Source organism: Tupaia chinensis, unplaced genomic scaffold (assembly GCF_000334495.1).
Source record: "Tupaia chinensis unplaced genomic scaffold, TupChi_1.0 Scaffold000159_1, whole genome shotgun sequence".
NCBI lineage: Eukaryota > Metazoa > Chordata > Mammalia > Scandentia > Tupaiidae > Tupaia > Tupaia belangeri.
The window spans coordinates 4,787,348-4,799,596 of NW_006159630.1; the positions used below are offsets into that span (position 1 = coordinate 4,787,348).

General features: G+C 60.7%; 1 protein-coding gene across 5 annotated transcripts in view; it reads right to left on the reverse strand.

Annotated features, from left to right (window-relative positions):
• Positions 1–12,249, reverse strand: part of SEPTIN9 (septin 9) — a 159,464-nt gene that overhangs the window by 86,892 nt on the left and 60,323 nt on the right. For 4 of the 5 annotated variants that reach the window (XM_006145720.3, XM_027770762.1, XM_006145719.3 and 1 more), the window contains exon 2: positions 15–448. In XM_006145720.3, the coding sequence (XP_006145782.1) occupies positions 15–448 (434 nt within the window). Of the gene's footprint in view, positions 1–14; positions 449–12,249 lie in introns of those variants that run through there. The other variant, XM_027770763.1, reaches the window with a different exon arrangement.

The following is a 12,249-nucleotide window of genomic DNA, read 5'->3' on the forward strand; positions in this document are numbered from 1 at the left end:
TGCACCTCGGGGACCTTGGTGGCGGGGGGCTCCACCCTGCGGTGGGCTGCCTCCTGAGGCTTGACGATGGTGATCTCCGTCCTGCGAGGGGCTGGCTCGGGCGTCTTGTGGCCCAGCACCTCGGCCCTCTTGAGCCCAAACCGGGACGGCCCCGGGACGGCGTTCTCCACCTGCTTGGACGAGATGTCGATGGACAGCTCGGTGCGCCGCGACATGGGCTCGGCCGCCTTGGGCCCCGCGAGCTCCACCCTCCGCAGGGAGGGCTTCGGGGAGCGCTGGCTCAGGGGGTCTGCATGGCGGGCCACGGCCTCTGAGTTTTTCACACCCAGGTCCTGGAACTTCTGGGTGGAGCTGGCCACAGTGGCCCGGAGCAGGGGCGTCTGGACTCTCCGAGGTGGGGTGGAGTTCGGCGTCTCGACCTCCTCGACCTCAAAAGATCTTTTCAAGGCTGAAAAACAAAGAGAAGAGGATGAGGTGGGTGGACGGTGTGATTCCTGCCGATGACGCTCAGCGGACGGTGCTGGCCCAGACGCTCCGGCCAGGGCCGACCACTCGGCTCCTCTCTCCCAGGTACAACACACACAGAACGTTCTGGCTCAGGAACTTTGATTTCTGTCTTGCCGTGGCCTCCTCACCTCCACCTAAGACACAACCCAGACACTGTCAGCAAACACACCACCGCTGCAGGGAAGGCCACAACCCAAAGTCGTACCCACCAGCGACAATGCCTCAGGAACATCCTATCAGTGGTATGGCCGACGGCTGACACGGGAAATTCTGTACGCAGGCCCTGGGCCTGCTCCCCCCAATAACCCTGGGACAGCATTCCTTGGAGCAGATGGGGAAACTGAGGCGCGGGGTGCTAGGACACGTGATGGTGCGCAGAGTAGGATGTGGAGCCCGGCTGGGCAGGGCCTGTCTGACAACCATCAGAGCTGGTCATCCAGTTCCCCAGACTGAGTCCACCCTGACCCTCTCAGTCCTCACCCTCTCTAGGCTTCCCCCCCTACACTACTGGGCACGTGGGCACGCTGGCCACCCGATCCTGCCCTACTCGGAGCTGTGGGGACAGCGCCAGGGAAGCCAGCATCCTACAGTCCCTGGGACCACGTTCCAAACAAGAGCCGGCTACTCCAGGCTAGGAGCTTCAGGGCAGGAGGGACGACCACTGGCAGCATGCTCGCCACCTCTCTGCAGCCCTCGCGCTACCCAGAGCCCGGAATCTCCTGAGCCCCCAGCATTGCCTGCTCCTGCCCACAGGAGAAAGGGCCAAAGCTGGGCCCCACCCCAGTGACAGCTCTCTAGGGCCATTTTCAGCAGCACCCCACCCACCCCCAGGTCCCCTGTCCTCCAAATGCCAACAAGATTTCCTCTGGAAGACCTGGAAGAACGTGCTCCAATGCACTGGGGTGGGAGGCAGGGCCTGACCTGACTCCAGCTTCCCAGACATGGCACTCATATGGGGACCCCTCCCTAAGCCCTGGGTGCCCCTCCTTCCTGGTAGACCCAGAAACAAATCTTGGGCCACTGTGTTCAATGGGTCCCAGAGGCCAGGTAGGGGCCATGAAGGTCTGCCTGGTGGCAGGGGTGGCTAGCTGGGACCATGGGTCCAGGGAGTGGCCAGGGCTACAGAGCCTGTCCCAAGAGGCACCTGGCACTCAGCTCCGTCACCTGCAGGAGTGCAGGCCAGATGTGGCCAGAGCTCCTGAGCTCTTGAGCCTGGAAGTCTGGATTTGGGGGTGTCAACTCCAGAACGTTAAACTCTGGCGCAGAGCAAGCCAAGGCCTTTGAAACACCGTGTCGTCCCACGGCCAACGGGGGGCCTTCGCCACGGCTCTGCCATGTGCCCAGGTGTTGTCATCCAGCACCAGCCCACCCCCGTCCTGCGCTCCCAGAGAGCGGGGTCACCAGGACAGCGACTGCCCAGTTGATCTCGGGGTTGGCACCGCTGTCCTTGATGGAGGCCATGGCACCTGCATGGAGCACTAGGACCCTGAGGAGTCGGCCCATCCAGGGCCATCCTGGGCCATCCCTCTTAGCTAGAATGTGGGGAAGGAGGTGCCATGTCCCGCCCCCACCAGCAGCCCCCTCAGTCTCCCCATTTGTGAAGCAAGGGCCCCACAAAGCCAGGCTCCGTCCTGCCTCCTCCTACAGCCTGCCCTGGCCCTGCCCTGCAGTCCACGCCACTCCCTCCCCGTGCCATCCTGGCCACACCGTGACTGCTGAGGTGGCCTCGGGGCTGTGGCTGGGCTCCCTGGGAAGGGCTGATTGACCTCTAAGCCATGAGGACCACTAAGGACCGTCCCTTCACTGTCCCTGGTGTTTCTAGAAGACTCTCCAGTGGTGGGATTGCAGGTGGGCATGGAACCTTCCAGGAGCCCCCAGAGCGGGGGGGCCTCAGTGGCAGGGAAGTCCTGGGTCTTCGCTCCCTCCTTGGCCTGAGAAGCACCACTTCTTTCCAGGGGCCCACAGTGTCCCCAGATGTGGCTGTGGCCTTACTTGGAACAGGGTCCTTTTAAATGGCCTTCAGGATGACACTACCCTGGACTGAGGAGGGGCTCTAGTCTAACAACGGTGTCCTCACAGAGAACAGGAGAAAAACAGAGAACAGACAGGGGTGATGCTGCCCGGAGCTCCCGAGGCTGCGAGGGCAGGAAGGGCCTCCCCAGAGCCTTCAGAGGGACCGGGGCCCTGCCACACCTCCACCTCCTACTCTGGCCTCCGGATCTGTGGGAGAGGAAAGCCGGGCCACTCAGCCCCCCCGTCCCTGCGAATGCTGCGGACACGAGCCCAGGGGGCCGCGGGAAAGATGACAGCTGAACAGCGAGGTGGTCGGTGCCTTGCAGGGTATCACTCACTGTCCACCCGGGTCCAACCCAGCCCAACCACACTCCACAGTGGCCAAACGTGAGCCCAGGGAGGCGAGGCGAGGACCCAGAGCCCAGGGAGAGGGCTGCCTCCTCTCCCCTCTCCTGGAATCACAGAAACCCCAGATGGTGGGAGAAGGCGTCAGGGGAATAACATCACTCCAGATTCACGCTGGAATATTTGGCAATGAAGCAAGACCATTCCCTAAGGCAGGCTTTACAAGGGAGGCCGGGTGCAGCTGCCTCCCACAGAGGACATGGCGAGGGGCACCCCGCTGGGGAGTCAGGAGCACGCTTGGTCCAAGGCTGGCAGCAGAGGCCTCTCGCCTCCTCCCCAGCAGTCCTGAAAATGCACCCAGGTCACGATGTCACTCAGAGACCGCCCCCTTCCCCCCTTCCCTTCCCAACGCTAAAACCTCCCCAGAGACACCCCCAGTCGGCAGGGAGTCCTCACTTTACTCGTCTTCCCTAGGAGCTAGGGCAGCAAGGGGTGCGTGGCCACAGAGGCCAACGAGGGTGTTCATGCCCTTGTCCACATGCAGATTCGAGACGCCCAGGTGACCACACATCAGATCCAGGGCGACAGGGCTGGCAAGTGGCTACTCACTGGCCTGGGGCATGAGGGGGGCAGCTCTGGGTGGCCTCCATCTGTCTGCAAGGCGTTAACCCAACCCCGGGCAAGGACAGAGCCCCGTGGACACCCCCACTGTGGACTGCAGCACGGCACCAGGCAATCTGGGCAGACTACATCAGGAAGGCCCCCCAGAAGCGGGGGTGCCCACCTTTGCCAGCCTTCCCGCCCCCCTGTGAATTCCAGCCTCCCCCAAAGCTGGGGTTGGCCTTCAACCCCATCTGCTCCTGAAGCCTCCCCGGCCCTCCTCTGGGCACCAAGGCCTGGGACGGTCTGTGCGCTGTGGCCCACAGCGATCCACTGGGATCCGCCCGGAAATCGCAGAAGCACAGGGAGGCCGGTGAAGAGGACGCCCGCCACACTGAGTCGCAAACGCCGGGAACCGCTCGGTGCACGCTCTCCTAAGCCCACATGCCGAAACCCTGCACAGTCATCGAAATCGCGTCTTTAGAGATGAGAAATGCTGAGAGTATTAAGTAAAAATAGCAGGATGCAAGATGCATACCAAGATCCTAATTCCATTCCACAGACACACGTGCAGTTTGCACGCATACGCGCACACGCATGCTCACAGCTCACACCCTTGCAGAAAACGACTGTCTCTGGATGGAATCGCAGTGTTTTGCTTTCCTGTTTGGCTCTTATCCACCTCCACTAAGTGGGGGTCCCTTCATGTTCTCAGGAGTTAAAGCCATCAGCACCATTTCAGGCCTACTCCTTAGCCCAGTGTTGAAGGGAACCAGATCTCCCACAGGTCTACCATGGGTTCCAATCCTGGCCTCGACAAGCTTGAAAAACGCATGGGATGTATGTGCCCCAAATCTCAACAAGATACGGAAATAGGGCATGAGCACGCCCCACTGGGTGCCTTATTCCTTCACACACACCCCAGTTCCATCTCTCTCCGGCTAGTGTATATGTCCTCTGGCAACTGAAGAAAAAACCACCTTGGTGCGAACAAGCCGAAGGCGGTAAATAACTCTGCCTGCTGGCCCCACTCCTGGAAAAAGACTTCACAGCCCACTTCTGTCCCAAAGCCCGGGACGGACACACAACCCCTCCTGTCCACCAAACACCGATGGTCTCTCCGGGCGCGGCGGCCACACAGAGGCCTGTGTCCCCTCCAGATCTAGCCCTTCCCACTGTGCGCCTGGGGGCTGAAGCAGGAGCAGCCTGGCCTGGGGCTGTCAGGGAGGTGTATGGGCACACAGGGACCGAGGGCAGGGTCCCCACTGCACCTCTCCCAGCTCCTCCTGGTGCACAGGTCGGGTCTCAGTCTGGGGAGAGGACACCAGAAAGTCACAAAGCCCTGCTCCAGCCTGAGACAAACGCCACACTAAGTAATGCTGGATCCCAAGGTCAAAATGAGCCCATGGCGGCTCCCTCTGCCTGGCCAAACCCTGAGCTCAGGCTCCAGGAAGATCGCAGACCCTAGTCGGACAGAGTGGCTGACGAGTAGCAGCAAAGCAGATCTGTCCGAGGAAGGGCAGCACCCAGGGCTGGGGGAGGAGGTGCCTCCTGTGCCTGCCCTGAGCCTGCACCGAAAGGCCGCAGGAACACCCCGCACGGTGGGAGACAGGGCCCACGCCACAGCCCAAGGCAAGGCCTTGGCCTAGATCCTGGGCCTGTGTAGCTGGGGAGGGGGCAGTTGGGCAGGGCCTCAGCTTGGCAGGACAGAACCAGCTGCAAGGGTTCGACTCCTTACTTCTCTCGGATCAGCCAATGGAAGGTCCCTCCCCACTGCAGCCCTCAGGGCAGACAGAACACCCAGGTCACTAAGTGACAAATCCTTCAAAGGAAAGGAGTTGAGAAAGTCACAAAAGCAGGCCTGGGTCTGGAAACAGGGTGCCCAGCAGAGCTGGCAGGCAGGGCAGGGGCAGGCCCAGGGCAGAGCAGACCTAAGGCCCCATGCTGGAGGATGTGCTGCAGCCTCTACGTAAGCCGCGCTCCTCATGTCAGGGTGGGAGCAGGAGACCCAGCAGGGATGGCAGCTCCACGGGATACCCCGCGTGCGGCAGGAACAAACGAGGTGGTCAGGTGGCGTCCGTAGTGATGACTAATCCTGCCTGCCACGTGTGTGCCGTGGGTGGGTGTGCACGCAGGCACGTGCAGACACTATCAGCAGCCAGGGCTGTACCTGCTTCCCGCTGTTATCGCCTGACCTCGCGTGGCCTGTGTCTGCCTGTCTGCCAGGCCCTTGCCTGGCAGCCACCTGGTGACAAGCCTGCAGAAGGCAGGAAGAAAACGCTCAGCCAGCCCTCGGTGAGAACTGGGGTCTACGTGCCCCCACTCCCTTCCCCACGCAGGACACGACCCTGGGGGCGTGAAGGGCTGGCACTGAGCCCCAGCTGCCCTGGCCACAACTGCCACAAGGTGCTGGCCCAGGCCGTCTCACCCCCGAGCACTCGCTCCTCCTCCCAGGATCACTGGGGTCCCCCCTTGCCTCCCGTTTTCCTCCTTGTCTCAGGACCTGCTTTGTACAAACACAAATTAAGACACCACCCCCGGCCTGGGCTGCTCCATGGAGGGATAGCTACCAGGCAGGTGGGGAGGCAGGCTCAGGACAGAGTGGGAGGATGGGCACAGATGCGAGGGGACTGTTCAGGAAGAAGATTCCAAAAGGAGGGGCTTAAGAAAAGAGGAAGCCGCACAGGGAGGCTGCATAGGGAGGCCGGTGAACGGCCCGTGAGCCCGGGCCTACTGGATGGCAGAGAATGCACAAAGGTTGGGGACACGCTCTGTCCCTAGAAGCCACACACTCAACCTCAGAGGGCTTGGGAAAGAAGGGAGTTCAGGGACCCCCTCAGTCCCTCTCTCCTCTGCCTTCCCCAAGGTCAGAACTGGCTGGGCCACAGCGGCCAAAGTGAGCATCTGGGCCGGCCCATCCTGCCACAGGCCCCTGCTGGGCCCCAGGAGACCACCCTGGGCGGATCGGCACACGTGGTGAGGATGGATACGCAGGCCACAGCCCCCGACTCCACCTCTCCGACCAGACGCAGGCCTGGGTCCACAGCCCCGCACAGTCTTCCCAAGGGCCCAACCAGTGCTCCTTGGCCGAGGCCGAAAGGCTGACCTTTCCCACTCCTGCCTGGTGGCGGTCGGACAGGTGCAACCCTGAGGACCTCCAAGTCTCTGGCCCCCTGAGACGGCAGGAGGCACCCCGCCCCAGCTGAGGACCGTGAGGTCACCCTGCCCCGTCCAGTTTATTCTGAGGACAGCCCTTGCTTCTGTGTGAGGGGCTGGCCTGGAGCTCTCCGGGCTCCCCACCCAGAAGCCAGGCCTGCCTGCAGTGCTGATGCGTGAACATCTGACACGTGACGTCCTGTGGCAGGACTTCTCAGGTGTGGCCAAGGACAATAACTACACCCCAGTCCCCAGTTCTGCAGGACGAGACCCTCAGCCAGCCTACAGAGCACAGCAACCAGGACATTCTGTCCAGAAACGGAGCTCGCGAGCCCAGTCCCCTCGGGGTGGGACACAAATGCAGGGGCAGCCGGTGGTGCTGCAGTCACCAGCTAGCCTCGGATTCCAGGCCTTCTCTATGCCCAGCTTCGCTGTGTTCACTTCTCCCTGGAAATCGCACAACCTGGCCAACAAGGCCAGTGGAAGCAGCCCAGCTCCCGGCCAGCCACGCCTCGCCTGTCCAGGACGGAAAGGGATTCTGTCAGCTTCCCTTCTGAAGGCCCTCCAGAACCCACCAGGCATCTGCAGACGACGCTAACGCTAGGTCTGCCAAATGCAGTGGGGTGAAGAGTGTCCCCTAAAATGATACGCCTGAGGCCTAACTCCTGGACCCTGTGAGTGGGGCCTTACAGGAGTCATCAAGGTCAGGATCTTGAGAAGAGGTTACCCAGGAGGAGTGCAGGCCCCAAATCCAACAGTGAGTGTCCGCATGTGAGAGAGCGAGCGAGAGAGCGAGAGAGAGAGCGAGACAGAGAGAGTGAGAGAGCGAGAGAGAGCGAGAGCGATAGAGAGCGAGAGCGATAGAGAGAGCGAGCGAGAGTGAGAGAGCGAGCGAGAGTGAGAGAGCGAGAGAGAGAGTGAGAGGGAGCGAGAGAGAGCGAGAGGGAGCGAGAGAGAGCGAGAGAGAGAGCGAGAGAGAGCGAGAGGGAGAGAGAACGAGAGAGCAAGAGAGCGTGAGACAGAGCAAGAGAGAGCGAGAGAGCGTGAGCGAGAGAGCGAGAGAGGGCGAGAGAGTGAGAGAGCGAGAGTGAGAGAGAGCAAGAGAGCGAGAGAGAGAGAGAGTGCGAGAGAGCGTGAGAGAGCAAGAGAGCGAGAGAGCGAGAAAGAGAGAAAGAGCAAGAGAGAGGGCGCCGGCCCCACAGCCTAGTGGCTAAGGAGCCAGATCCCACATGGACATCCATGGTCCTGTCTCAGCCCTGGGGGTTTGAAACACACCCAGGCAGGTGTGCATGCAGGCCTCAAATCCCAACAGGATGGAGAAACAGAGAAGGGACTGTGGTGGGGCCACGCTCCCCAGGGGAGGGAGTCTGTCCGTCTGTCTGTCTGTGTCTCTCTCATGCATGTGCCCCTAACAAAACAAGCAAACTCTACTTAGGCCCCACAGTGGCAGAGCAGCCCTACGGAGCTGACCCACGTCCCCATCCAGAGCCCTCCCCAAACACACCAGGCCCAAGCACACCTGTGCTCCAGGGCTGGCTGTGGAGGATCTGTCTCTGTCTCTCGCTCATGGGAGAAAGGAAAAAATAAAACTGAACTTAAAAAGAAATGGCTATACCCTTTTAAAAAGAACCCAAAGGTAAGGGAAGGAGAAGGGGAAAAGGGGAGGGGAGGGGAATCTCCCTACACCAAGCAAAACCAGTATCAAAGGCAAGGAAGCCCCACTCAGGCCTCAGGGCATCTTCTTCCAAAGCGGCAGAGCCCCCAGGAGGAGGCATCTGGGATGAAGGCCTTCTCTGTGAGCCGGGAGAGCCACAGGGTCATTCCAGGCAGATGTCAGAGGTTGCCCTGAAGTTCCGGGGACAGGAGCACACCTGGAATGGCCCCACGCCCTCCCCCTTCTAAACCAGGAGGGAGGGCTGAGGGTGCCAGCAGAGGCTGCTTCCTCAGTTCTCAGTCTCACTGGTGCTCCCTGGGGCCCACCTGGGGCGCACCTGGGGCTAGGGGCGGGGCTTAATGGGTTCAGGCGCTGGGTCAAAGGTTCCCTGATAAACAGCCTCAGATAAGGCAGGGGAGACTCCTGGGAGGTGAATGACTTCAAAAGGGCTCCAAGCCTCACCTCAAAGGTCGGGAGTCCCCAGAGCTGGGGCTTTCTGAGCTTTAAGTGCCACACCTCACACCCTCTCACCAGATGGCCTCCCTTTGGTCCCTTCTGGGGACAGCCACGTTCTCAGCCCACCCCCTGATCCTCCTCCCTCCCCGCACCCTCCATCACCAGTGGGGTCCCTACCCTCCCTATGCACCCCTGGGCTCTGTGACAGCCCCTTCTCAGACTGCTCAGGTTCCCAAGCCCACCTCTGACCCTCCAGGAAGAGTGCTCCGTTGAAGGTGTTCTCTCTCCCTCTCTCTCTCTCTCTCTGTTGAAGGTGTTTCCTCTCTCCCTCTCTCTCCCTCTCTCTCTCTCTCTAGCATAAATACATACATACACTTTACATTTAAAATAAGTTAATAAGAAAAGACTTTGCAAGCCAGTCCGGCCTGCAGGGTGGTGCCTACCCCTACCCTGCTCTTTCCCGGGGGAAGGGTCAGCTCTGCTGATGGGGCTGGACGTTCGGGGGACCAGGCAGTCACAGCAGAGTCTACGGGGCCCCCCTTACTGATCAGGCTGTTCCTCCCCTTTGTTCTCAGCCTGGTCACTGCAAGCCCAGGCGGGGTACTGACCATTCCTGATGTGCTGAGGCAGATACCCCCACCCCACCCCACTGATACTGGGGGAATGTGGAACGCACTTAAAAAAGGCAAAAAAAAAAAAGCCCTAATGCCAGGGCCCCTTGGCCAGGTGAAGCCTTCCATCAATCATGCAGGCCGGGCCGAGGCCACGGGGCCAGAAGGGGCTCTCTGCACTGGGCCCTGGAGGTGGCGGGAGCAGAGGCTGCGCCCAGGCCTATATGAGTTGCAGCCTAATTACAGGGGTGCTGACCCCAGGGGGCACAGTTCAGGCTCAGGTCAGAGCAGCGCCCAGAAGCCTGTGCTCCCCAGACCGCCTGAGCCAGGGGAGGGGCCGGCCAGCTCTCTGGAACACCCTGGTCCCCTCAGTTAAGCCTCTGTGGTGGCTGATGGCGACCCAGGAAGCCATACTCAAGTCCTTGCCCTCCTCGCTTTTGTGGGGGGATGTGACCTTAGCTGAAGACAGGGGCTCTGCAGGTGGAATCAGGGACCCCAAAATGAGATCATCCTGGGTGGGGTGGCCTCCAAGTCCTGTGCAAACGTCTTCATGAGACGCAGGGACACGCGCAAAGAGAAAGCTCGTGTGACGACGGAGCAGCCCGGAGTGGTGTGGCTACAAGCCAAGGGAGGCCTGGGATGGCGGGGGCGCCCCGCAGCGGGGAAAGAGGGACCGGTCCCCCAACGCTCGGACGTTGTGCCCCAAGGCCCAGCTGTGGTCCTTCAAGCACCGCCCTCGTCCTCATCCCCTTCTCAGCAGGGCACCCCCAGCGGACTCCCAAGTCCGGTCTTCCCGTGCGCACAGGTCTGCACTGGTGACCTGCCCACCCGCCCCGACCCCCTCAGCTCTGAGGCAGAGACACAGGCCCTTCTCTGTGTTTGCTCACTGGGCCTCCACGTGCCTGTCCACCTGCACCAAAGGTGCTAGGTAACGGCCCCTGGGGGAGGACAGACACCTTCGCAAAGACACTGTGGGCTCGGCGCCCTGGCACCTCTGAGGGGCCCCTCCGCAAACGTGCCCCTGCGAGGCTGTTTTTCCTGCCTGTACTTTCTTTCCAAGAGGGGAAGCCCAGGGAGGACCTCCTGGGCAGACAGTGTGACTCAGGGGGACCCCCCGTCCCGGCCACATCTCATAAATGGAACCCTGGGCTCTGCTCTGGCCTGCGGGAGAGGGAACACTGGCCACGCTGTTTACGCTGTTTACGGTACACCCTAGCCCTCGCTGGCTGGCCCAGGGGCCCGCCCCCACCGCCCAGAGCAGCCAGCTTAGCCCACGACCTCTGACCTGCAGGCCTGCTGATACCACCTCCCGGATTCCCACCTCGGCCCCCGGGTAAGTGGGCCCTTCCCACCACCAGGGACTGTGGGGGACACTGGCAGGAAGAGGGCCAACCCTTCCCAGCCAGAAACAGCCCACACACACGCACCCGCCTGAGAAGCAAGCCTGTCAGGAAGGGGCTGCAGGTGGGAGCCATCCTTTTCTTAGTTAAAAATGGAAGGTTTTGGCCAAGTTGTCCTCTCACAGGCTGCTCCATTGGGAGGGGGTGGGAGGTGCGCTGAGCCAGGGGCTGCCTGGATACGCCAGAGTCACGAGTGCCATCTACACCCAACCAGAGGGCCAGGCTGATGACCCTCTGGCCTCAGTTTCCTGGCCAGGAACAGGAAGGGCTGGACAGAAAGGTCTCTTCCAGCCCGGACACCGCATGACCCCGCAGGGGGCCGTGTTGAGGCTGGGCTCTCAGCTCCAGCCTGGGCAACCGGGTCCAGAGAGTCTGACCACCTGCCTGGCTGGAGGGGCCTGCAGGCAGTGGGCAGGGAGGGCAGCCCGTCCCGCTCCAGCCAGCTCTGCCCAGCTCAGCCCACATTCCTTGTGGCCAAAAACGCAGCTGCTCAGGCAGAGCCTGCCGAGGCCAGGTCGGCATCCTGACCCGGAGTGGGGACAGCAGCAGGGCCTCAGACGCCCTGGCTGTGCCCGCCGGGGAACCCGGCACTTGCTGGGCCTCAGCTTCCTCATCTCTCAAAGCTAATCACTCAGACAATGAACTTCTAACAGAACATCTATTGCTTTCTTCCTGGCTATAGAAGCAAGTGAGCTGCAAGGCAGGAAATTTGTAAAACACAAAGGGAAAAAAATCTATAAACCACAGCCCAGATAACCACCGTCAATACTCTGACAAACGTCCTTCCGCTCTTTTAATGGTGTGTGTGTGCACAAGTGTGTGTGTGTGCACACAAGTGTACGACTGCCTACAAGAGTCTGTGCGCGTATGGTATGTGCATGCAAATGTGTACGAGTGTGTGCACACACCTGAGTGTATGAATGTGTATACGTGTGTGCACGCATGGGTGTACACATATGTGCATATGTGTACAAGTGTGTGTGCACACGTACACAAACGTGTGTTTAAGCAAGTTCCCACAGAGCATGGCTCGTGCTTTCCCCCACGCAGCTCCAGGGGGCGACATTCCCGCACACCCCCCAAGTCCCCAGACCAGTCTCCAGATTCGCCTACGGCTCTGAAGCCGACCTCGGATCAGCCATCTGCAGGTCCCGCTGCTCCTCAGATTCATTTCAGGAGCTTGGTGAAAAACAGACACCAGAGTCGCTCAGTGGTGTTGTGGTGAAGGCGCTGGACCCCACATGGCTGAACGGTTCCAGTCCCAGACTCGCTGGCTTGAAAAACACTCCAAGCATGTGTGAGTGTGTGCTCAAAACCTGAGAAGAGAGTGAAGAAGGGACTGCAGTGTGGCCATCTCCCGGGGGGTGCTCGCTCTCTCTCTCTCTCTCTCTGTGTATGTGTGTGTGTGTGTGTGTGTGTGTGTGTGTTTCTCTGCCAAGCACAGGTGCCCTCTGGCAAAATTATTTAAAAAAAAAAAAAAAGAAAGAAAAAGAAAAGAAAAGAAAGA